This window comes from Galeopterus variegatus, unplaced genomic scaffold, assembly GCF_000696425.1.
Source record: "Galeopterus variegatus unplaced genomic scaffold, G_variegatus-3.0.2 Scaffold1, whole genome shotgun sequence".
In the NCBI taxonomy this organism is placed as follows: domain Eukaryota; kingdom Metazoa; phylum Chordata; class Mammalia; order Dermoptera; family Cynocephalidae; genus Galeopterus; species Galeopterus variegatus.
The window spans coordinates 2,115,786-2,143,381 of record NW_007726112.1 but is presented as its reverse complement, the minus strand read 5'-3'; the positions used below and the strand labels follow the sequence as shown (position 1 = coordinate 2,143,381).

General features: G+C 36.3%; 1 protein-coding gene across 7 annotated transcripts in view; it reads left to right on the top strand.

Moving 5' to 3' along the window:
• The window catches only part of SLC4A10 (solute carrier family 4, sodium bicarbonate transporter, member 10), a 356,167-nt gene that overhangs the window by 174,667 nt on the left and 153,904 nt on the right, over positions 1-27,596 (top strand). For all 7 annotated transcript variants that reach the window (XM_008590142.1, XM_008587567.1, XM_008588852.1 and 4 more), the window contains exon 3: positions 16,018-16,164. In XM_008590142.1, the coding sequence (XP_008588364.1) occupies positions 16,018-16,164 (147 nt within the window). The remainder of the gene's footprint in view (positions 1-16,017; positions 16,165-27,596) is intronic.

Genomic DNA, 27,596 nt, shown 5'->3' with positions numbered 1-27,596 from the left:
TATAGTTTGAAGTCACATAGTGTTATGCCTCTGGCTTTATTTTTTTATTTTAATTTTTTTGCTCAGGATTGCTTTGGCTATTTGAGGTCTTTTGTTGTTCCATCTGAATGTTAGTATTGTTTTTTATATTTCTGTGAAGAATGTCATTGGTATCTTGATGGGGATTGCATTGAATCTGTAGATTGATTTTGGGACATTTTCACAATGTTAATTCTTCCAATCCAAAAGCATGGAATGTCTTTCTTTTTGTGTCCTTTAATTTTTTTTTTAGCTGTGATTTATAGTTTGCAGTGTAGAGATCTTTCATCTCCCTGGTTGAATGGATTCCCAGTTGTTTTACTTATTTATTTATTTATTTATTTATTTATTTATTTAATTTATTTATTTTGGTGACTTTGTAAATGGGCTTGCTTTCTTGATTACATTTTCTGGAACTTTGTTATTGGAGTATAAAAATGCTACTTATTTTTGCATGTTGATTTTATATCTTGCAACTTTACTGAATTCATTTATCAGCTCTAAGAGTTTTTTGGTAGTCTTTAGGTTTTTCTCTATCTTGAATTACATCATCTGCAAACAAGTACAATTTGATTTTGTCCTTTCCATTATGGATGCCCTTTATTTCTTTCTCTTGCTTGATTGCTCTGGCTAGTACTTCCAACACTATGTTAAATAGGAATAGGGAGTGTGGGCATCCTTGTCTTATTACTGTTCTTGAGGGAAAAGCTGAAAGCTTTTAAGAAAAGCTGTAAGCATTCAAGATGACATTGGTGATGGGTTTGTCACAAATGGCTTTTGTAGTGTTGAGATACTTTCCTTCTATAGCTAATATGCTGAGTCTTTATTACAAAGGGGTGTTGAATTTTGTCATATGCTTTTTCTGCATTGGTTGAGGTAATCATATGGTTTTTGTTCTTGATCCTGTTGATTTTGTTGATGTGGTGTATCACATTAATGGTTTGCATATGCTGAGCCATCCTTGCTTCTCTGGGATGAGTCCAATTTGATCATGGTGCATAATATTTTTATGGGTTGCTGTATTCTGTTTGCTAATATTTTGATGTTAATTAGTAATTGTTGAGGATTTGGGGGTCTATGTTCATCGAAGATAGTGGCCTATAGTTTTTTCTTTCTTTCTTTCTCTTTACTTTATATTTTTGTCTGGTTTTCATATCAGGGTGATGCTGGCCTCCTAGAATGAGTTTGGGAGGATACCTTCTACTTCAATTTTTGGAATAGCTTGAAGAGAATTGATATTAATTCTCCTTTAAGGGTTTGGTGGAATTCAGCAGTAAAGCCATATTGTCATATAGTTTTTTCTAGTTGTCTCTAATGATTCTTTGTGGTAACAGTTGTAATGTCTCCTTTTTCATTTCTAATTTCTTACTTGGGTCTTCTTTCTTCCTTTTTTTTTGTTTACCTAGCTAATGGTTTGTCTATTTTGTTTATCTTCTCAGAAAACCAAATTTCTGTTTTGTTGATTTTTTGAATCATTTTTTGGGTCTTCGTTTAGTTTTGCTCTGATCTTAATTATTTTTTCCTGTCTACTAATCTTGGTATTGGGTTGTTCCCGTGTTTCTAATTCTTTGAAGCGTAGCATTAGGTTGTTTACTTAAAATCTTTCTATTCTTTTGACATTAGCATTTTTTGCAATAAACTTTCCTCATAGTACTGCTTTTTTAGTATCCTACAGAGTTGGTATGATGTGTCTTTATTTTCATTGGTTTGAAGAAATTTTTTGATTTCTTATTTAATTTGTTCGTAGACACATAGGCCATTCAGGAGCATGTTTTTTAAAAAAATTTCCATGTATTTATTTATTTCTAGTTTTTATCCATTGTGGTCTGAAAAGATTCTTGAAATGATTTCTGCTTTTAAAAATTTGTTGAGACTTGATTTATCACATAACACATGGTGTATCTCAGAAAAAAATGCATATTCTGTAGTTGCTGGATGAAATGTTCTGCAGATATCTGCCAAGTCTAATTGGTCTAAAGTGTAGTTCAAATCCTGTGTTCTCTGTTGATTTGTTGTCTTGATGCTGTGCTGAGAAATGGGGTGTTCAGGTTCCCAACTATTATTGTATTGGGGTCTATCTCTTTCTTTCAGTCTAACAGTGTTTGCCTTATATATCTGGGTTCTCTGGTGCTGGAGTGCTATGTCTTCTTATTGGATAGTTCCCTTTATCATTATATATCAGCTTTCTTTTTTCTCTCCTTATGTTTATTGGCTCAATGTCCATTTTATCTGATATAAGAATAGCTATTCCTGCTTGGTTTTGGCTTTTTGGGTGATATATTTTTTTCCAATCCTTCACTATGGTCTGTGTGTCTTTACGGTTGAAATAAGTCTTTTGAAGACAGCATATAGTTGGGCCTAGCTTTTTAATTCAGTCAGTCAGTCTGTGTCATTTGAGTGAGGAATTTAATCCATGTATATTTAAGGTTGTTATTGAAAGGTATTGTCTTACTCCTGGCATTTTATCACTTTTTGTTTGAATGTTGGTTGGTTTTTTGAGTTGGTAAGATTTATTTTCTTTCTCTTTCTCATATGCAGTTTTTCTACTAGTGGATATTATTCTTTCTTAAGTATTCATGATAGTCATTATCAGTTTTTGGGTTCCAGATATAGGAAATCCTTCAGGAGGATTTCTTGTAGGGCTGGTCACATGGTAGTGAATTCCTGCAGTTTTTGTTTGTCTGGGAACTACACTATTTCTCCCTTATTTCTGAAGGATAGAATTGCTGGGTCTAGTATTCTTGACTGGTAGTTGCTTTTTTTTTTTTTTTTGTATTTTGAATATATCATCACATTCTCTTCTGGCCTGTAGAGCTTCTGTTGAGGAGTCTGCTGTTAGTCTTATAGGGACTCATTTGCAGGTGACTCATCCTTTTCTCTTGCTGTTTTAAGTATTCTGTCTTTGTCTCTCAGTTTTGCCATTGTGAGTGTAACGTATCTTGGAGAGGACCTTTGTGAATTTAATCTGATTGAGGATCTTTGAGTCTCCTGAATCTGAAGTTTTGTGTCTCTCCCTACACCTGGAAGTTTTCTGCTATTGTTTCATTGAATATGTTTTCTTTTCTCATTTTTTCTTTTCTTTGTTTGTTTGTTTATGGATTCATAATTTATTATACATATTTTTGGGGTTCAACATTGACGTATGTTAATCAAATCAATATTATTAGCATATATACTATTACAAATCATACTTATTCTTTATGCCCCTTGTCTGATCTCTCCCCATTCCCCTCTCCCTCCAGCTCCCACCTCAGGTAATGCTGTATTTCTTCTCTCCTTCTGAAATAGTTACAGTTACTCTGTTGATTTATTGCCCAGATGATCTGTCCAGTGCCAAGAGAGGTGTATTCAGGTCCCCCACTGTTATCATAGAGTAGATGCTTCTTCTGTCACTCTGGAATGGGCTTTGTGGAGAGAGACATTCTCTTCATTTCTTTGGTCTCCACTGGTGACTCTCCTTGTGTTGGTGCACTTGAGTGGCTGGTGGGCCATCTGCACAGTGGTTGTGGTGTCTAGTTGCTTTTGCAGCAGCTGTGGCTATTTTGGTGTCTGTGGTGGGCCACCCACATGGAAGTTGTGTTTTGGGCTTGCTCCTTGCCTGGTTGCAGGAGGAAGGGTTGGTCCCTGGCTCCATGCCTCAGAGTCCTGGTGGGCCCATGGCAGTGGTGGCGTGCCTGGATGTGGGAGGTGAGGTAGGTCCTTGGCTCCACCTGTTTTTACATTCTACGTTGTTGCAGAGCAGTTGGGTGGTTGCAGGAGGAGGGATCAGTCAGTCCCTGGCTCTGTCTGTTTTTATATTCTGCCTTGTTGTTGCAGAGCAGTTGGGTGGGAAGTGGTTTGCCCCAGACTGGTGAATGAGTCCAGAGCAACCACTGTGGCTCTTTGTCTGGGGTGGGTGTCCCTGAGCAGGCTTTTTGGCCGCCTAACTAGTGTCCTGTGACCTGATAGATGGACTTGGGTGTACTGGAGCTCCTCAGTTTGAATGGGCAGGGTTTCTCTTTCTTCTTTCCTATAGGCAGAGGCTCCCCCCAGGTCCTTGCTTCCCCTAGTTGGAGGATGGGTTGGTGGTGGTTGGGAATTTTCTTCCTTACTCTGTTTGGCTGTCCTGGGTTTCTACACTCTCTGTGGTTCCACGTGTGTCTCTCTGTCTGGATTAAGGCAGTTGCATGGGCTGTGCAAGTATATCCCATCCCCATGTGTGCTACTGGGTCCCAGGTCTATGCTCAGTCACCTATTTCCTGGGCTCCACTGGTGACCCTCCTTCTGTCAATGCATTTGAGTGGTCAATAGACTGCCTACAGTCATGGTGGCTGCCTACAGTTATGGTGGCTGCCTGCATGACAGCATCCTGCTCTCTGGACAATTGTCAGTGGGGGCTGCCCTCGGCTTCTGAGGTCCACACTCCTGCTGGCTGTGGTAGAGACTGCCCTTGGTTCTGGTAGATATAATTTTGAATCTTGGTTCAGTCTCTGTGTCTTTGAGCAAGTTGCTCCTTTTTATTTGTTTTAACTTTATTGAGTTATGATTGGCATCTAAAAAGCTGTACATATTTGATGTATACCACTCAATGATTTTCAGGATAAATAAAAAAACCCATGAAATCATCACTCCGATCAAAGTTATAGACATATCATCACCTTCCAAATTTCCTCTTGCTCTTTTTATTATTATTATTACTATTGTTTTTGTTTTTATGTGTATGTGGTATGAACACAAGATCTACCCTCTTAGGAAATTTTAAGTATACAATACATAATTGTTAGCTATAGGCACTATGCTGTACAGTGAATCTCCAGAACTTATTTATCAGTATGTTCCTTTCTTGAACCTCAGTTTTCTTATCTGTAAATTGAGGGAAATAGTTTGCAGATTACAGGAATTTTGTGAAGGTTAAATGAGAAAATATAAACAAAACACTTAGCACAGTAGATGGTACATGGTAGGTTCTCTACAAATGTTAATTTCTTTTTTTAGCTTTAAATTCTTATAGCTATCTCAAGTACCAAATGACTTTGCACTTATTTATATTTATAATTCACCTTAAATTTTGTTTACCTCTTCTAGTACTCTCAGGTTGTAATCTTAAGCAGGTTTTTATACGTAGTTTGTTATCTCAGTCAACATCAGTCACATTATAGGATCTTTACTCTTTTATTCTTGTTAATTTGCCTTCCCTTTGAGATGTCTGTCATTAGTTAACATTTTCTAATTGTTTTCTCATCTGAACCACTTTCCTATTTTTTTCAATTCTGTATTTTATACCCTGTTTATTCATCATTTATAATTTCTTAATTTTTATTGCAAATAATTTTTATCACTCAGCTCTTGCTGTGTAACTAACCATCCCCAAACTCAGTGGCTTTAAAGCATTCTTTTAGGACATAATTCTACAGCTTGTCAATTTGAGTTGGACTCAGCTAGCACTTCTCATCTGAGCCAGCTGTCTCCTGCATCTATAGTCAGCTGATGGTTTGGCAGGTGAAGCTGGCTGGTTTATGAAGTCCTCAGCTGGATGGCTGTCATCTAGAGATTTTCTCTGCATGATCTCTTATAATTCAGCAGGCTAACCTGGGCATGTTTACATGGTAGCATGAGTTCTGAGAAGCAATAGAGGGTAGGATCTAATGTATAAAGACTATTTAAGCCTCTGTTTGTGTCATATTTGCTAGTGTCCTGTTAGTCAGAGCAAGTAATGTGGTCAAGTCCAGATTCAAAGGTTGGAGGGATAGATTCCAGCTCTTGCTGAAAGAAGCTGCTAAAACATTGTGGCCATTTAAAAATATCTACCATATTACTATTTATATCTTATCTATAAGCATCTGTACAGAAATGCCAAGTGTTTTTTATCTTTGCTTTCAGAAGTTTTATTTTATCCCTTCAGTTGCACAGTTAAGTTCCATCAGCTTTTCTTATGGAAATCTCTGCTTTTCTCATCAGCAACTCTTCAGTTTTTTCCAAGCAAGTCTTTCTGTCTTTAACTACCATCATTCCCAGAATGAGCCCCTTTCTACATATGCACATCTTTTAAATTAATAGAACACAAAACTAAGTCTGAAAAAATGTACAGTTTTACTTATATTTGCATTCATTTTCTAACCTATTTCCTTGAAGTAAAGTGGCAGGACTGTTCAGAAATCACAATTTAATTAAAATGGGGTTGGGGATGTGGGGAAGTACCACCTTCTCTTTTGCATTCATTTTTTAAGTATTCCAGAACATATGTTGGTCTATTTTCTCCCTTTCCCTTGCAAGATAAAACAGCAAAATATAAGCGTTTGAAAATAGTAGTGAAATGTAAGCTTTTATGATTATAAAAAGGGGTGTTCTATTTCACCTTGTTTTGTCCCCCCTGCTTTAACATGAACTTCACATTATCCCCCTAAATTGCTCTTCTGTTTTTGCTCATATTATCTCCTTTTTCTAGCCTTTCCACTCTTTTGCTGATTTGAAACCTTCTTATTGTTTAAGATCAACCCAGTTCCCACCTTCTTCGTGAAATTTTCACTGATTGCTCAGGTTATCCTTGATTTTATTCTATTATGAACTTCTTTAGCATTTAGTGGTTGATACCACACAAAAACGTTTGTTTTATTACATACTGGTATTACTTAATGCTTTTTATGTGAAATTTGTATTTTTGCTGCTGTTTCTATTGTTAGAACTGATTCCTCAGCAATTGGATGGTTGTCTTTTTTAAGTGCAGGAATTATATCCTGTAATCATTTCTTTACTGTTCAATTTTGTGACTGTTTTGAACTCCATGCTCTCTAATCACTGTAAACATCCAACATTAAACTGTTTTTTAATCTACCAGAATTGGAAATTCTCATGTCTTTTTTTTTTCTTAGAAAATACATATTATTAGTATTCATTCACTTATTTCAGAAATGTCGAGTGCTTACTATGTTCCAAGATTAAAAATAACACTGCTATCTCAAGATACAAAGTTAATTTAGTTGCCGTGTTTTAACTAAGACAGTGTTATAAACCTGTAAGAAGTAATATTTTTGAAAATATGCCGTAGTACCTTCTAAACTAGTAAACCTCAGACTGTGCCTCTTTTGACGAGCAACTGTAGAGCCTTCAGGATTTCTACTTTCTATCTAGAATAGTCACAGTCATGAGGACTTTTGTTTTATAATGATTACAGATATGGACTCTGGGTCAGATGACTGTGACTAGCACTAGTTTAACACTTTCTTATTCTTTTAGCAAAACAACACAAGGAACAACAGTGCCTTAGCCTCTTTGCTACACACACATACTCAGTCGCATCTTCTTGTTCTCTTTTTTTCTTTCTTTCTCTAACTCTCCTTTAGCAGAGAATTTCTGTTGGACTTAAGCATTCTTTGATATATTGTGATAAATGATGCCTTGGTATGTTTTCTGACTCTGTTAGAGTCTCCATGGAACTAAAGATCACATGCTTATTCAGCTTAATGTACTTGATCTTTTCCCATGATTGACATATCTAAATGGCTGTAGCAACTCAGTAATTATGCATCAGCTGTGTTATAATCATTTCACAGAAAAAAACATACAGTTCTCTTCAAGAGTAGACAGTTTGACCCTCTCCCTGCCAGCTAAATAAAGGAGAGTCATTTATTAATAGTATTATTAATCACAGTCCCCCAATATACCTCTTTTCTCATTGCATTTTGTAAACATTCGGTACACTACGACCACAGCCACATCAAGAATTGTTTCAGTACTGATATCTACTGTACAATTAAAATATTTACAATAAATGAATCTGCTCAATATGATAACATCCACACAATTTAAGTGTCAATAATCCAGGATTGGTTAGCAAGGTTTGTGCTCAGAAAGCAATATTACCTTTAATGAACCTTTGTTTTTCATTATGGGGAAATTGTATTTTTTCTGAACTGACATATGTACCTTTAACTTAAGAAGAAAGGTCTTGAGATTTTTCTGGGACTTTTTTCCTATCCATGGCTGTATTCTAACTGCACTTATTTTTCTCAGAATTCGCTATGAATTCTATGAAGGCTTTTGGAAAACATTTTGCTTTCTAACGGAGACTCTAACTGAAGAGTTACTAGAAAAAGACACTCTAGATAAGATTTTACAGGACAAAAGAAAGGAATCATCTCATTTTTAGTTCTGTTCCTGATTTGTGGGAATGGTTCTAACTTCAAATAAGTTCCAAATAAATTCTAGTCTTCTGTGCTTATCTCAAAAAATCTTTTAATAGCACTTTTCTATGCTCACTGTTTTCAAAATACATTCATATCTACAAGAGTTTGTGTTTTTATTAACTTTGGGGTTTTTAACATGATATAAAGTTAATCTGGGGCTGGCCAGTTAGATCAGTTGGTTAGAGCATGGTGATGTAATAATACCAAGGTCAAGGGTTCAGATCCCCATACTGCCCAGCCACCAAAAAATTTTAAAAAGTTAATTCTTGTTTACCATTTTATTAATTTAAGAAATGTCCATTTGAAAGGATCCCCTCTTTTAATTAAACTGTTGGCCTTTACTCATAAAATAAAAATTTTTCCCTATGTAATCTTGAAAAGTAATTCAGACTAGGATTAATGATTGTCAAGTCATTTTAGAACAATGACATCTATCATTAAGTTTCTTAAATTCTTTGTCTTCCTAAGTGATACCTACCAGCATGAAAAATTCAATTTTGGACAAAATGTAATGGGAGAAATTGATGACAATATCAATCTGGAAATGTTATTTGTATACTATTTTCTACAGGGTCTGAGGTGACTGTCTATTTCCTTAGGCCAGTGGTAGCTGGGATAAGAAAAGTTGGTAATATAGAATTGTCTTAGCAGGAAGACAATGAAATGGGACAGGAAAATTTTATTCACCCTTCTAATTCCTTTAAGCTACTAAAGGTTAGCAGTGTGAGAGGAAAAGGGAGCTAACATGTATCGGTGTCTACTGTGTAACAGGCATATTTTATGTCTGTTATATTATCTTACATAATCTTTGTAGAAAATCTTATGAATCTATGGTAAGTTTTAAAAATCTATATTTATTTATTTTTCCCTAAAACAAGAATGAGGTTTTTGGATTGGGGCAGACTATCATTATTACTTATAGCAATAACCACATTGGTTCTCCATGCCCCATTCTTCTCTTTCAGGAAGTAATGTACACAGTTATGTGCATAGGAGGGGAGCCCTGAAATTGTGAATCTGGGAGTTTATATGGGAACTGTTATACAGATGCCTTCTCCCCTCCTGAGAGAGGGAGAAAAACTTTATTTCCCTTACATAAGCAAGTCTGCTCAGAGAAGAGAAGAGGAAGGTCCCCGCTTTTAAACCTTTTGCAATGTAAACCAGTAACTCTGGGATTTTATTCTTCTTTGAAATGTGAACACATAGCTCTAGGAAATAATTGTCCCTATGTCTCTGGAGTTTTCTATCTATTCAGTCAACTTTTAACCTGGATTGCAGATTTTCTTGCTTTAGAAGTCCTTAAAAATGCAGAAACATGAAAATATTTCATCTACAGTTTCATAGCCATGAATTGTGGCAGTTTTAGTTCTATTGCTGTGAAATTTGTGGCTTTTAGCTTTGTTTCCATTCCTTTTAAAATTTATTTAGTAGCATAATGCATTGTTATATCTGCTATCTATGCATTTCACTCAAAATATCATTATGCAAAAAAATTATTTATCAATAAATATTTATTGAGTACCAAAAACTATCAAGCACTGTTCTAGGTACCTGGGATATATCAGTAAAGCAATCAAAGATCCCTGCCCTTGTTAAATTTACAAACTTTTTTGGAAAACTAGAAATTAAACATGAAACATATTAAGTAAATTACTTATGTAAGTGCTATAGAAAAAAGCAAAAGTAGAGGAAAATAAGGGGAACGAAGAGTTCAAAGAAAATAAGATGTAATATTAAACAGATATTCAGGGTAGGCTTCACTGAGAAGGTAAAATATGAGCAAAGACTTACAGGAGGTGAGCAATTAGCCAAATGCAAAGAATATTTCAGGCAGTGAAAAAAGACAGTGGAAAATCCCCAAGGTGGCAGTGAAAATAGCAAGGAGGTCAGTGTGGCTGTAGTGAAGTGGAGTGAGCGGAGATTAGCAGGAGAGGAAATCAGAGAGCTAACAGGGATGGGGTATGCAGATGCTGCAGGATCTTGTAGAGCATTAGAAAAACTTTGGCCTTTTCTTTAAGCGAAATGGGATGACACTAAAATCTTTAGCAGAGGAATAGCATGTTCTAGCTTGCATTTTAAGAGGACGACACTGATTTCTGTATTTAGAGCAGACTTGTAGGGTTGAATGGTAGACTCAAGAAGATGTGTTAGGAGGTTATTGTAGTAATCCAGGCTGGATACGACTATGGCCATTACCAGAGTGGTGTGAAACGAGATGATGAAAGTTGTCCTAACAGATTTCCTAATGGATTTGTTACAAAAAAAAGGGGAAGTCTAAAATGATTCCAAAGATTTTGGTCTGAGTAACTAGAAGAAGTTTTGCCATCAATTAAGATGGACAAGATTGTGGGGGAGAAGTTTATTGGAGAGGGTTAAGCTGGGAAGAATTAGGAGTTTAGTCTTGAACATGTGGAGTTAGAGATGTCTATTAGACATGCAGTGGAGGTGTTGAGTAAACGGTTGGATGTGCCAGTTTGGAGTTTGGGAGAGAGGTTTAAGCTGGAGATATAAAAGTGGGAGCTACCTGCATATAGAGTGTAATAGGGGCAGATTTAGGTTTTGTGTGGTCCAAAACCTGTGCAACTTTGAAAATTCTTTCTAAGGTAAGGAATTCAAAATTTGAATATATGTTAGGTACAAAACTGGATATGTATTTAGAATGAGAAAAATTTAAACAAATACTTATTTGAAAACATTAATAGCACAAAATTATAAACTTTGGGGAAATAGCATAATATTTTTAATTCACTGCCTGACATGACTCTGTAATATTTTTTCTGCTATATATATATTTTTTTACCTCTAATGCCAATGATTTTGTAATATTATTTTCTGTTGAGAATATGGAAAACAATTTAGTCTTTATTATGAGTGATTAAAATTTACTTTTTATTAATGATAGTCTAGAAAGCTTTCTTTCATCTGACAACTTAGTTACAGTCTCTTGAAAATTTTGAGGGTTGCTTTGAAATTTAAGGTGACTTCTATCAAACTTCTTGCATATATGACCTGTATGACTTGGAAGAATTTTCCAGGGACTAACTTTTGTCTCTGTGCTTCTTCTTCACTACCCATATACTTCCAATGCTAGGCGGATTGTGATACCTCTGCATATTCTGACAACATTTCTAGCCCTGTACCTTTGTATCATAATATCAGGTGAGTTTGGCACAGTGGATACCAGGAGTATTCCTGGAAGCTATTTCTACTCCAGGATAGCTAAGAATAACTTACTCACATATGGAAGTGACTGAGAATCACATAACTATGTTCCACTAAATCTAACCTAAATGTATCTCCAACTGTATTTCCTAAAATATCCACAGATACTTGAGTGTCCCCCATCATGATGGAAAGTGTAATGGAAGAGGAATGGAAAGAGACAATGGTTTTAGGCAATAATAGGCAATAAAGGTAAACATACCTTCACAAGTTTTCCTAAAATATTTGACCATGAAAGGACAGTACAGCCCCCTCTTCCCAGTAGGGCCGTGGAAAAGTCCATGCAAGTGAGGCTACCTACAACTTAAACTTCAAAAAATATTATAGAGTAGTTTCAGAGAGTTAATTAATGAAAATATTTATTTCTAGATCCTGTGATGCTTGGATTATTTGTCAGCATGTAGTTTGTTGTAATATCTTTTCTCAGTCTAAATAAATATTTACTTTTATATCTAATTATATATTCATAATTTTGTATTATTTTTCTTAAAGAGAATTTCCAACATTGAGTAAGATTTAGACCCCACACAATCCGGATCCTCCTTTGAGATCTTAATGGGACCGAAGGATATTTGAAGTCAGGAAACCATAGGGCATGCACTATAAAGACAGGAGGTGGTGAAATGCATAAAATTGAGGTTACAAAGGGGTTGCAATTATTGCCAAATAAAGGCCTCAGATGACAAGATAATTGGAAGATAGGAGTTCAAGGAACTAAAAAGCCATAGTGTTACATCTACATGTGTTTTGAAACCTCACATATTAAGGCAGAAATAGTGTTGGAGAGAATGACGGTAAGCAAGGAACTCAAATCTTTGAGAAGTGAGTGGGAATTACCTGGGCGTGAGTAGATGGCAGCAACCATGAGGCAAAGGTTGTAGTGAGAGATGAAATCTACCATGAAATTTAAATCTGAGGAATTTCAGGGAGGATGGAGGGAAATGGTTTGAAAGTGTCAGAATGGTGCAAAGGAACACAACCCTACCTATTCCACTCACCCAACCGGAGGCAGTAAGAAAAGAAAGACAGCTTTCCCACCTCTCCCTTTCTCACCTGTGGTAGAGAAGCAGCTCTCAGTGAGAGGTTGTAGCAAAAAGCAGTGTTCTCCAGAGAAAGACAAGCTTGTGTTTGAATGAGAAAAGTGAAGAGAACACTTAGAGAATTGATTTTTGGCTCACTGGAAGGGTTTCAGCAGTTGGGGAGGAATGGAAGAGAAAGATACTTTTTACCAGCTTGTGACTTCACTATATTAAATGTGCTATAAAAATAATGAAATGTGCTGCCTTTTCTCTTACTTTATGTGATAAAATAGATGAGTGTAACCTGTAATCACTGTTACCTTGTTTCCTGTGGCCATCTTCTTATTCCCATAAAACTTTTCTACTTATTTGTTTCTTCTCCATTTGCATTTTTCCTGTTAATAATTTTGCTCTTCTTTTTATCATTTTGAGTCTTTTCATATCTTACTTACCTTTTAATCTTCCTTACCCATCTTCTTTCTTGCTATTTTTTGTCTTTTACTGTTTTTCTCATTGTTCTATTTCAAAATCACACCGTCTATGGTCTCCCCCTACTCCCCACACCTTGCTTTAGCTGTAGTTGGGAATGGGCGGTATGCAATCACAGAAGTAGTACAATTTTGACATTTAGCATTTCCACCTCTAAAGAAGAAACCTTTAACCACAAATGAATTACAGGAGGACAGGCAGTCTCCCAGATTCAGCAAACAATATTCTCTCCAAGTGTTGCTAACATTGCCACCTATATGTGCAACACTCTCTTCCTTAACACTTAAGAGATAGCAACTGGTTACTTCCTCAAACTCCCTGTGCTTTGTAGATCTGGCTTAAACTCTAAACAGAGTTGAGCAGATTTGTTTGTTAATTATGGGTCTTGAAATATTACCTAACTTCTTTGAACTTTTTGTTTCATGAATTATAAAAAAGCACTTTCTGAATGAAATAGCTACTAATATTCTCATTTTATAGATGAAATAATTGTCTTATAGAGATAAAGTAATTTTTTCAAGCTTGCATAAATATAAATGACAGAGATAGGATTTGAATGCAAGCATTTGGCTCAATCTCAAAGAATATGCTTTTAGGGGCTGGCAGGTTAGCTCAGTTGGTTAGAGGGAAGTGTTACAACATCAAGGTCAAGAATTTGTATCCCCTACAAGCCAGCCACACACACACACACACACACACACACAAAGATTATGCTTTTGATTACTTCTCTATACTTTCATGCATAACATAACTTAATATTGTTGTAAATAAAATATGATTACCAGAGGGAAAGGCAGAGAAAGAGGGGGAAAGGGGAGAGGGGTTAGCATGAAATTGGTAAAGGGCCACAAAAAATGATTGCATTGTGTAATGTTGAATATACTAATTTTTCTGATTTGAGAATCACATATGCACACAGGTATTGATATTCAATGTGAAACCCCACAGATATGTGCAATCAATTATGTTTCAATTTAAAAAATATGAGATACACAGACACACATATATATTAATTTACTTCCTTTATTCCTTTGTTCAAAATTGACAAAGGAATTTTCTTATTGGGAAGGGCTTTTTATGTATTTTAATGATCTATTATCAGTTAATTGAACTAATTACCATTTTTCACTTGCCTGTATGGATTCATACAGGACAGAAACCTGAATAGAAAAACTATTTTTCAGTTTGAAGTTTTCCAGAGGATTTATCTATAATTATTTTTAGGATTATAAGAGATTAATATCCCCATTAAAATATGTATAATATCAGAGTTTCTTTTGAAATTAAAATGACTAATTCCATAATTTGCTGCCAATCTCATCTACAATCCTACTAGAATTTGGAGGCACTTTAACCATGTCTCACAAAAATAAGTATTTTCTTTTTTGTTTTTTTATAAAGAAAAATTATGTAACTTAAATGTAAATATAGCCACTAAAGTAGGTAATTCATTCTAGTAGAATTCAGTTATCTCTTTCAGAGGAACAGTCAGCCTAAATGCTATGCATTAAATATTTTAGAAATCTTGCATCTTTGATTACATGTCTTCTGAAACTTAATGTTACTATAAGGATTTTGGTTTAAGCCTTTGTTGCTGTATTAGTTGACTGGGGCAGCCGTAACAAAATACCACAGATGGTGGCTTAAACAACAGAAACTTATTTTCTCACAGATATGGAGTTGGAAATTTCAAGATCAAGATGCTAGCAAGGTAGGTTTCATTCTGTGGCCTCTTCTCAAGGTTTATAGGCGGGAGCCATCTTGCTGATCCTGACGTTACCTCTTTGTGTGCTCAGAGAGATAGCAAGTAAGGGAGCTCTTTGGTGTCTCTTCTATAAGAACACTAATTGGATCCGGGCCCATCCGTATGACCTTGTTTAACCTAATTACCTCCATAAAGGCCCTGTATCCAAATACAGTCACATTCGGAGTTGGGGCTTCAATATATGAACTTAGGAGGGACAAAAACATTCAGTCCATAGTATTGTCATTATAGCGTTTTGGTACTATTTGGCATTTGAGAAAGTAAGATTTTTTTAAACCTAGTATATTAATGTTTTAAGAGATTTTTCCACCCTCCCGAGGTAATACTCTCTTATATGTTGTCAACTCGCTGACACAAATTTCCCCTTATTTGCTTATACTTTTGCTTCCTCATAAAATAAATTTCTCTGTAGCTACTCAGTTTGGCTCTGTAGCTACCATGGCTCTTGACTTTTTTTTTTTTTTAATTAATAGACTTTATTTTTAGAGCAGTTTTAGATTTAGAGAGAAAGAAAAGGATGAGTTCCATAGACATGTTGTGTTTGACATGCCTGTGGGAATGATGTCCAGGTGAATATGTCTAGTAGGTGAATGGATATATAGGTTAGTAGTCCAAGAGAGAGGTCTGGCATCAAGACGAAATTCTCAGAGCCTACAGGATATGTACTCATATAGCAGTTGAAATCATGAGGTCAAGGATAGAGTCCTGGGGATCCCAAGCCTTGAATGAGTAAACAGAAGAAGAATCAGCAAAGGAATAACATGAGCAAAACAAAGGAAGAGGAAGATGAGGACCAAGAGAAAGTAATGTCATAGAGAAAAGAGTGGTCAACGGTATTAAGTCCCACCAATAGGAATAGTAGAACTGAAAAAACACCACAGGATTTGACATTAGTAAGGACCTTGCTGAAATCTGTTTTATTAGAGGTAGTGATTTTTTTCACACATTTAACTGTAAAGGGAAGGGAATTGGTGAGATAACATACTTAGTTGAGGGCAGGGAGAGCTTACAACAAATTTTTTTTCTTACAAAAAGAGTACAATTAAAGTACAGGGAATGGACATGGGGAGATTATTAAGACAGTTAATAAATTAATAATGATTACAAAATATATAACCAAATAATTAGTATTAGAAATGTTTGTGATAGATATGTGGTATGCTTAATTAGGTATAGTGCCAGAGTACAGTGCCAAGCCCCAAACTTTACACATCATAGACACTCGAAAATGATTTGTCAGATTGAATTGAATTAAAATGAGTTTCTACTAACATGTAAATCATTATCATTTGTGTCCTGGAATAATATAGAGTTTAATTTGTACATTTACTTCCTAACGAAGGTCATCGAACACTATTTATTGGCGTTCATGTGCCCCTGGGAGGAAGAAAAAGCCATCGACGTCACAGACATCGTGGTCATAAGCACAGAAAGAGAGACAGAGAACGAGATTCGGGATTAGAGGATGGAAGGGAGTCACCTTCTTTTGGTAAGAATCTTTTAATTTTTTTTAATTACATTTATGATTATAATTGTATACCTGCTTGTACAATCCATAATTAGCAGTAATACTTCATACTCATAAAATTGTTTATATTTTTATAAAGACATTGGGCAGGTTGAGGAGAAGTGGGAGAGAGAAAGCTTGTTCTTTGTTTTTCTCTTATATGCTTTGTGAGGGTGATTATTGACATAGGTTTATGATTTGATATATTAATTACAATTAAGTAGTAAAGCTTATTTGTATAAATTCTGTACAAATAATAGTCATTGCTCTAAGTAGTTGGAAAATCCAGGGGAAAATTCTTTTATTAATTTTCCATTTATACTATTGTTGATGCTGCCCAAATTTTATTCTTAGGACATGAATGTTCTGCTATTTTTACTGTTCTTTTGAAAATGTATATAGAACACTGAAATATGAGTTTTTATAGTTGTTAACAATTCCCAATTGCCATGAGAACCCATGTACATATTACCAAGAACCTGGCTTTCAGTTCATTGACCCTCCCATCTATGACTTTCTTGTCACTGCACTTAGCTCACCGACTTGTCTATAGTTACTTTGCCTCTGAAGACACTAGTTCACTCACTGTCACTAATCATGCTCTGACTATAGCATCTCTCCTTTCTTGCTTGTGCAACTACTTGACCTCTCTACTTTTTTTCTAGCCATAAGTTATCATCTTTTTTTCCTTTATTTCCTCATCCTACTTTGATTTCATAGTCTGTAATTTTGGGAATATTTTTGCTAGTATTCTAAATATCTTAGGTGCCCTGTTTTAGTTTTATTCATACATCTACCCCCTCTTTTAAAGTCATACATATGTTGGGATTCCTCCATGTCCCAGGCTTTCTCCCCCACCTCCATAAATAAACACACTGTGCTGGAAATAAACATTCAACAGGGCAGGCTGTAACCATTATAAATTTATGACTCAAGTGGACCTTTAACACTTCCTCCCAATTTTACTGCATTTCTTTGATTTTTGATATATTTATTTTTTAAACTTCATAATTCTCCATCCCCCTTTTTTTCACCATCACTTAATAGATTAAACCTGCTGTCTACCTCAGAGGGAAAACATGTCATCAGAAAGGACTCACTTAACTTCCTTCCTATTAAACATATAGACCTATATGCCTACATCTGCAACTATCCTCTCTTGTCTTTTAAAATAATAAGGGGGGTTTCTTTTCCATTATGCTTATTTCCTGTTTCCTGCCACCACTTCTGGCAACTTATACAATTTATAATCTAATTGACCTCTTCCTTTTAATTGGATTGTTCTCATCACCTTTAAACATGATAGAGTCTCTCCCTTTTTAAACAGTTCCTACAACCTCACTTAAACCCACAATTCTCCTTTAGTCATTCAGGTATAAAGTAAGTTAACTGCATATAAAATTTTGGGGTAACAGTTTTACTTTAAAAACTCCTTAGATATTGTTTTATTAAATATCTGTTTTCACTAAGTGTTGCAGAGAAGGCTGTAGTCTCTCTATTTTTTTCATATTTTGGTTTATGTCTTTTTAAGACTTAGTGCTTATATATATTCTTTTGTGTCCCTTTAAGTAAGAACTAATGGTACTGTATTAAAAAGCCTTCTCAATATTCATACACTTGTATTTTTCCACTTAGGGAATGTTTTCCTATTATATCTGATTCTATTTCTTATTATATCTGAATATTTTCCTATTATATCATTTCCTTTGATCTCTGTTTTGTGAATATTATTTATATGCATCTTGGATTTATGATGTTTGCTCCTTGTCATTTTTCCCTGTAGTTTAGTCTTTTGTATTACCATTTGATTATCCGAAGTACCAATTCTGCATTTTACTACTTTCATGATGGGTTTTGATTTTACCATTGCATTTTTAGATTTCTAGAATTTCTTTCTTATATCATCCTATTTTCTTAACATTTCCTCCTGTCCTTTTCTAATTACTTTTTGGTTTTGTGCTTGATAGAGTCTCTGTGTATATATTCTATATAGGGTCCCCAGCTATTTCTAAACATTTTCTATTTATCCTGAAGTAGATAATTTTCAGAGCTATGATCATCCTTTGGCTGTCAAGATTATTTTTACTCTTTATTAATTTGTTTCCATCACTGTGTATAGTTATAGGCATTAAACTTGTTCATGTACTTCTCAAATACCATGTTCTTCTGCCAGAGGTAAAATTGTGGTTGGTGGAAGAGTGTGTAAAAAAGAAATACTCTGGGTTCCTGCACCCACATAACAGAAAGGTGATTGTCTCTGAGTCAGTGGACAGAGAGTAGAGGATGTATTAAGTTTCATGAGGTGGAATCTGGAACTGTAATAAAGGGACAACTGGGTAGATTTTTCTCACTTAAGCTTTGTCTGCTCATAGTAGAGACTCATTCTTAGACACTTGGAATGGATTATCTGTTGGACTAAGCTTAAATGGTGAGTTTTCATCTTCTAGTATTTGAGAAAATATAATTTATATCATCTTAGAAACAAGTAAACAAATTTTTAAAAGCTATGTTTATTATCATTTGCTTGTCTGCCTCTGTGTTCTTTTTTTTCCCCATAGCTTCTTGCATATGTCAGTTTTTCTAGAACAGTGGCTCTCAATATTGACAACAGTTGGGAGTTCTAAAAATATATTGATGCCCAATCCTCAACACCAATCAGAATCTCTGTGCCTGGGGCCTAAGCATTGGTATTTTTTTAAAAGTATCTCAGGAGATTTTACTGTGCATCCAGGGTTGAGATCTACTGTTCTAGAAACATTGCTATTCAACGTGCAGTCCATGAGCCAGCAATACTGGCATCATATTTGAGTTTGTTAGAAGTGCAGAATCTCAGGCCCCACCCCAGACCTCTTGAATCAGAACCTGCATGTTGGCAATATCCTTAGGTAAATTACATGTATGTTAAAATTTGACAAGCAATGCTCTAGAATATTTCTTGTCAAAATGTGTTGTATATTAGAATCATCTGAGGAGCTTTAAAAAAATATCGATGTAGGGTACCATCCTTAAAGACTTAGTTAATTAGTCTTGGGTGTTTCCCTAGGCACTGGTATTTTTAAAAGGTACCCCAGGTGATTTAGTATCTACCTAAGTATCAAGAATCATTGATCCTTAGCAGCTTCTGCCTCTTTATTTGGTGAAACTTGGAAATAAGTCAGGTGCCCCAGATTCTCCCTCTGATGTGTCAGCCACTATTTTTGGAAGCCACCTACCTTCTTCCTCCCCCAACCATCTGAGTGTCTTTACTGACATTTAGACCTAAGATTCATTTTATCAGGGACAAATGTTTGGCACTCTGGTGGTCTGTAAGAAGTAGAACTTCTTAGATCTTACTTTTTTAAGTTTCTTCAGGACAAATCATTTGTGTTTATCCCTTTTCCACAGTTAGTTCAGTTGCCTTGATAACCAAGTATTCAGTCACATGCTTTGGGCTTTGATATTCTGCATAGTAAGAATATATTATATTTCTATGCTGAAGGCCTCAAAGAAAATTTCTGACCACTTAAGAAATATTTATTTTACTTGGAAAGATTCTGAAGAAAATATTTTGAAGACTTTCCTGCAGGTGACTCAGGATTCTTTAGAATTTGGCTTCTGAAGAGGTGTAGGATGGGAGAGGATACAAAGCAGCATCTGATCCCTCTACTGAAAACTTGAAGATTTTATGCTGTAAATATCTGTGTAGGTCTGTGAAGTTTTGAAATAATTTGGGCCCAAACTTCTGGAGCAAGCATCAATATAAAAGATTTTGGGGGAAATATTTGAATTTTGGCACTCTTAAAAAATTTTGTCACTCCGATATCCAAGCAATATATATCAGCAGAATCCTGCTTGTTATATTACCCAATCACGCAATGCACTGTCAGGAACCTGGTTGTGTTAGTGCTGCAGGTAAAAGAATGCCCTTTACTATTGCCAAAAGAGATTATGCTTATATCACAGACATCTGTTAGTTGGATGTGATTCCTAGGTGAGCCCAAAGACAGAGCCAGCTTTTTGGCTGTAATGGTGGTGATGTTTGATTATACAAAAAACTTTTGATACCCACAGATAAGTTCAACCTACTTTTGCTAATGCACTTAATAAATACAATAGTTTGCTTATGATCATTTTAATAGATGCAGGCAAAGCATTTGATAAAATCCCATACCTCTTCATGATAAAAACACTCAACAAATTAGGTATAGAAGGAATGTAACTCAACAAAGGCCATGTAACACAACAAATGCACAGCTAATATACTGAATGGACAAAAACTGTAGCCTTTTCTCTAAGATGTGGAACTGAACAAAGATGTCCACTTTCTCCACTCTTATTAAACAAAGTACAAGAAGTCCTAGCCAGTGCAACAAGACAAGAGAAAGCAATAATGGATATCCAAATTGGAAAGGAAGGAGCCAAACTATCCCTCTTTGCAGATGTCATGATAAAATACATAGAAAACCCTAAAGACTCCACAAAAAATTAATAGAACTAATAAATAAATTCAGTATAGTGGCAGGGTACATAATCAACATACAAAAATTAATAGCTTTCCTACACGCCAATAATAAAATAGCTGAAGAAGAAATCAAGAAAATAATCCCATTCATAACAGCTACCAAAAAAAAAAAAAAATACCTAGGAGTAAATTTAACCAAAGAGGTGAAAGACCTCAACAATGAGAACTATAAAACATTCGTGAAAAAAATTGAACAGGACACAAATAAATGGAAAGATATTCCATGTTCTTGGGTTGGAAGAATTAACATTGTCAAAGTGTCACATTACCCAAAGTGATCTACACATTCAATGCAATCTCTATCAAAATATCAATGACATTCTTCACAGAAATAGAAATACTGACTTAAAATTTGTATGCAACCCCAAAAGACCTCAAAATATACTGTAAAGCTATAGTAACCAAAACAGCATGTTACTGGCATAAAGAGATAAATAGACCAATGGAAAGAATAGAGAGCCCAGAAATAAACCCATACACTTATGGCCAACTGATTTTTGACATAGGTACCAAAAATATATAGTGGGGAAAGGACTGCCTCTTCAATAAATGATGCTGGGAAAACTAGATATCCACATGCAGAAGATTGAAACTAGACCCCTATCTCTCACCATACACAAAAATCTACTCAAAATGGATCAAAGACCTAATCTTAAGACACAAAACTGTGACTACTAGAAGAAAACACAGGGGAAAGACTACATGAAATTGGGATAGGCAGTGCTTTTTTGAGTGAGACTACAAAGGCACATACACAAATGGGACTACATCAAACTGAAAAGCTTCTGCATAGCAAGGGACACTATCAACAGAGTGAAGAGGCAACCTACAGAATGTGAGAAAGTGTTTTCAAACTACACATCAGACAAGGGGCTAATATCCAGAATATATGATGAACTCAAACAACTGAACAGCAAAAAAACAAATAACTAATTAAAACATGGGCAAAGGACCTGAACAGACATTTCTCAAAAGGAGACACAACTGACCAACAAGCACAAGAAAAAAAATGCTTAGAATCACTAATCATCAGGGAAATGTAAATTTTTTTAAAAATTAATATTGTGGGCCGGCCCCGTGGAGCACTCGGGAGAGTGCGGTGCTGGGAGTGCAGCGACACTCTCGCCGCGGGTTTGGATCCTATATAGGAATGGCCAGTGCTCTCACTGGCTGAGTGCGGTGTGGGCGACACCACACCAAGGGTTGCGATCCCCTTACTGGTCATGAAAAAAGAAAAAAAAAAAAATAATATTGTTATTTTTTTTGCATTCTATGATATTGTTGCAGAGCAGTTGAGATGGAGGGGGAGAAGGGAAAGGGGAAGGAAATGGGATGGAAGGAGGAAGGAGGAGCGGCAGGATTAAGGCCTGTGGCAACACCCTCATTCCCACAGGGGAGACCAGGGGGCTTCCAGTGGTGGCTTGGCCGTTGCCCGGCTGGGTGCAGATGTCATGGGGGTGTGGCAAAAGCCCTTGCTCCATACCACCCCAACTCGGGAACCTGGGGCTCTTCTTGCTGTGGCTTGATGGTTGTCACTGGGCTGGTTGCATGTGAGGGTGGCATGGCCAAGACCCTTGGCTCCCCATTGCCTGTGCTTGGAAGAGCCTGGGGTGCTTCCTGTGGCAGCTCAGTGGTTATCACTGGGCTGGTTGTGGGTGTTGGGGGGGCATGGCTGAGGCCCTCTGCTCCCCACTGCCTTGGCTCAGGAGGGCCTGGGGCACTTCCTGCCACAGTTCAGTGGTCATTGCTGGGCTGGTTGTGTGTGTTGGAGGTGTGTGGCCAAGGCTCTTGGCCCCCACTCTCTGGACTGGTTGTAGGTGTCAGGGGGCATGGCTGAGGTCCCCGGCCCTTCCTCCTTTCTGGCTTGATAGTCTAGGGGACTTCTGTTCCTTGTAGGTGTTATAGGTGTTCTTTGGTGAAATGATACCTTTATTAGTTAATATTAAACTTTGTCTTTAGTTATGGGTGCTTTGTTTTTTCTGGTAGTTCTGTGTTGGATTATTTGCTGTTCCCACCACTTAAACTCTGCCCTGGAACTAATTTGTTGCCCTTTGTTTACTTCTAAAATGGGGCAACTTCCTATGGGGACCAGTACTTGAGCTCTGTGGTTGAACTAAATTGCTGCTTTGCTGCTAATTCCCTGGGGAAGGCTTTTTGTGGAGCTCAGGTTTTAATGGTTGACTTTATAGGTACTTCCAGCTCTCATGAGATCCGGTGCACCTGGGTTCTGAAACTCTGGTCTGGGCCTGAGTCTTTTCATCGAACTGTACCCCCTGCAGTTCTACATTCCTGACCAGTCTCCTCTGAGTGGTCCTATACTCATTGGGGGGAAGATGAGCTGTCCATGCTGAGCCCCAGTGTTCCCTGGTGGGCCTGTCTCCCCTACCACCCATGCTCCAAACACTTCCTGTGGGGTAGGCTGTGCACCAGTCCCTTGCGATGACTCACCAGCCTCTCAGTGGCTCCTTTATTTCAGTTGTTTTGGCTCCTCACTCTGGTGTGGGCCCACAGGCACCCTAGTAGTGGTCTTGCTGGCCCGGGGGCCACCAAGGCCCTCTTCTCCCCTGCAGCCTCCAAGTAACTTCATCTGTAGGGCACAGCTGTGGCTTTTGCCATCTCCTGCTCTGTGTATTCAGCAGCTCCAGCCCAGAAGTGGCCGGGGCTCAAAATGGTGGGAGTATTTTTTTCTTTCTCTCATCATGGTTTCTCCTGCCTTCATGCACTCCAGAAGTCTCTCCTCCTCTTCCCCTGAGCTCTAGTGGCTCCAGCTTGACTTTCATTGCTTTTTTATAGTTGTAAATTGGTTGATTTGTGGGAGAGAGTAATGCTGGGGACTGTCTATTCCACCATCTTGACCAGAAGTTAGGGAAATGCAAATTAAATCCACAATGGGATATCATCTCACCCCAGATAGAATGGCTATCATCAACAATACAGAAAATAACAAATGCTGGCGAGGATGCAGAGAAAATGGAATCCACCCACATTGTTGGTGGGAATGTAAATTAGGACAGCCATTGTGGAAAATAGTATGCAAGTTCCTCAGAGGACTGAAAATAGGTCTACCCTATTACCCAGCTATCTCACTACTAGGTATATACCTAAAGGAAATGAAGGTATATCTCACTACTATATCAGAAGACATCTGCACTCTCATGTTCATCACAATGATGTTCACAATAGCCAAGAGATGGAATCAACCTCAGCGCCCATCAGCACTGATGGTATAAAAACCATGCTATATAAACACAATGGAGTACTATTCAGCTATAAAAGGAAATGACATATCATTTGCAGCAACATAGATGGAACTGGAAACCATCATGTTAAGTGAAGTAAGTAAGGCACAGATAGACAAATATTGCATGATCTTACTCATATGTGGAATCTTAAAAAAAAAAAAGTTCTCATAGAAGTAGAGAGTAGAATAATGATTCTGAGAGGCCGAGAGTGTAGTGGGGTTGGGGGAAATAGGAGAAGTGGTGGACTAAGGAATACAAAACTATGCTTTTTACCTTAAGTGATTCATTGTGCAGTATATGCATGTATTGAAATAGCACACTGTGCCCCAGATATATATATGAATAAATGTTAAAAAAAAAATGGGATGGTTAATTAATTCTCCTTCCTATTTCAATCAATTCCCCAATAGTGGAAAATTGCTAAAATTTTGTATCCTATTTTAATGCCATATTTTATTCTCCTTGTAGAATTAATTTGAAATTGTGTTTTTAACTGGGATCATGAATGAACTGTTTAAAAATGGTGAGTTGAAGCATAAGCTTGAAGTCAGTGAAAATATGAAAGATAATGAGGGAAATTCAGAACATTTTAACAATGATTTTTTTCCTTAGTCTTCCAGCAAAAATGTAACTGCAAAGATGATAGTATTATGCCAATTACAATTAGCTAATCTATAAGCAGTATAAATAAATCTAAAAAACACAGATTTTGTTGAATACTTGTTTAAAATATCGTAGAGAAAGTTATGTATAAATTAGCACAACCCTGGAATTAGACCTAGGATTTTTCCAGTCTTGAATGGTAAATTGTGCACACACTTCAGGAGAAATGAAGCAAATATAGAAAACATGATTTCAAAGAGCCATTTTTGATGGGAAATGGCTTTTTTTTTCTATTTTAATGCCCAATTGGGTCATATATAAGAATATCAAGGTTTTTTTCCTAATTCATTTTGTTGTAAAGTATAAGACAGGTATTCACAAGTGTTGAAACATAGAAACATAAAGGTATGACTTTAGGAATTATCACACAGAAGCATCTCTGTAACTACAACTTCAACTAGCACTCCAAAAGCCACCTTTGTGGTCAACCCTAGTCACTGCTCCTTCCCTTCTCTTTGAAGGGATCTCTGACATTTCTTACATTGGGTGTTTTGTTTGTTTTTGAACTTGTAAAAATGAAATCACACAAAAGATATTTGTTGTTCAATATTCTGTTTGTGGAGTTCACTAGTGTTTTTGGATGTAGCTTTAGTTTATTCATTTTTATTATTGTATAGTATATTAATGTGCTTCTATATACCATGCATTCTACTATTGATGGACATTTGGATCATATACAATTAGGAGCTACTATGAATAATGTTGCTGTGAACATTTTTATACATGTCTTTTGGTGCACATATGTATTTTTCATATCTAAAAATAAAATTATCTATTGCTCAGTCATAGGGTATACATATTTTCTACTTTATTAGATGGTACTAAATAGTTTTCCAAAATTGGGGTACATATTTACACTCCCACCAGCAAAGTATGAGTGCTTTAGTTGTTTTACATCCTTCCTAATACTTGGTATTTTCATTCTTTTAATGTTAGCCATTCTAGTAAAGTATGTAATGATATCTCATTGTTTTAATTTATATTTCTTGGTTACCATTGAGATTAATCAACTTCATGTGTGTATTTTGGCCATTTGGATATCCTCTTCTGTAAAGTATCTATCAAAGTCATAAGCTGTTTTTTATTGGATTGTTTTTTCTAATTGATTTGTAGAAGTTCTTTATATATTATGGGTATAAGTCCTTTGTTGGTTTTATGTATCAGCTATTTTCTCATAATTGTGGCTTATGTCTTCACTCTCTTAATAGTGTCTTTTGATGTGTCTGGAGATTCCAGAAGAGGCTGCTATGAGGCTGAGACCCTTGTGCTCTAGGCAAATTTCTCTATGTTGTCATTTCTTTCCATTATATATTTTAGTAAATATTAAAGCAGACCCTTGTCTTGACCTACCATATCCTTTGCTGCAGTTTGTATTTGTAATGCTATATGGTTTCAGTGACTATCACAAAAATAAATAAAATACCTACCAATGCAGGAGAAATATTTTTACTAATAGAAAATTATTTCTGATTTTGATAGCAGCACAATTTAAACAATATGTGTCATACTCTCTTAAGGTGTCTATTTTCTTTTTCTTTTTTTTTTTTTTTTGTCTTTTTCCGTGTCCGGCAACGGATCGCAACCCTCAGTGTTGCGCCCGTACCGGACCGGGACCAGCAACGGGATCGCAACCCTTGGCGTTGCTCCCGTGCCTCGCTCAGCCAGTGAGCGGGAACTGGTCTGTATGTGGGATCCGAACCCTCGGCGGGAGCGCCGCCGTGCTTCCCAAGCAGCGCACTACAGCAGTGCGCCACCGGGCCGGCCCTTAAGGTGTCTATTTTCAATGCACATGAAAAAATAGGCATTGAATAACACATTTTGAACATTTGCTATATTGAAATATAATCTGAGACCCTCTTTAAGATGTTAAAAATATGCTAATAGAATGATCAGTAACAGACTTTTGTGAACATAACCTAATATCTATGAAACCATTTCTATATTGAATGAAATGCCAGAGATAGGGAGCCATGCTATTTTTAACCTAAATAGGTAGAATAAATTATCCTACTTAAAAAATTTATCATTTTGGGCCGGCCCGGTAGCGCACTCAGTAGAGTGCGGCACTTGGGAGCGCGGTGGCACTCCCACCAAGGGTTCGGATCCCATATAGAGACCGGTCTGCTCACTGGTTGAGTGCGGTGCGGGCACAACACTGAGGGTTGCGATCCCATTACCGGTCACGAAAAAAGACAAAAAGAAAAAAAAAGAAAAAATTATCATTTTCCATACTATTGCTGTCATAATTGAGTCTTAGAGAAGTTGTTTGAATACCTGATACCCGGTCTCATACTTTCAAATCCTCTTTATTCATAACTATGAGGATGTTATTTCCTCATGTTTATTTTTTGACTAGTATTTTAAAGGTGTGTAGTGAGTAATCCTCATGCTTTATAAAGAGAAACACTCATAAGTCTTAAATTTAGGGCTCGTGTACACAGCAATTGAATTTTGGACACTGGATGTGTGGAATTATAGACATCCAGATTATTGATGCAGTGTAAACTTGAAATAAGTCATTGGAAACAGTGATAAGAGGAAATGTTTCAGAGACATGAGCAACACGATACCAACATGGAGGCACGGCTACTATGAGATGTGGTCTCTGACAAGTGATTGGGTAGTCACAACAGGCTGTCATGCAACACAGAATGGTTATATCTGCCCATACTGTATAAGTATAATGGAAGGATTTAACTAACTGCTTAATGTAACTCTAAAATCACAATTTGTGCTATTTTTTATGGCTTCAAAGTACTGATTTTTTTTCTAGGACAGCCAGCCACAGAGATAACAGGCTGATTAAAAATATTTCATTTGGCTCTGATGAGGTCAGGTTGAACAAATATTAGATAACTATCACCCAGATAGTATATTTTTAGGAAAAAGGCAGTATCATATTCTTATTTAAGATAAACTGGATCAGAAATGTATATGATTCACTGTTGACTTTCTTAATTACATCTGATATTTATAGGACTTCATTAGTCTCATTTCAAAATAATGTT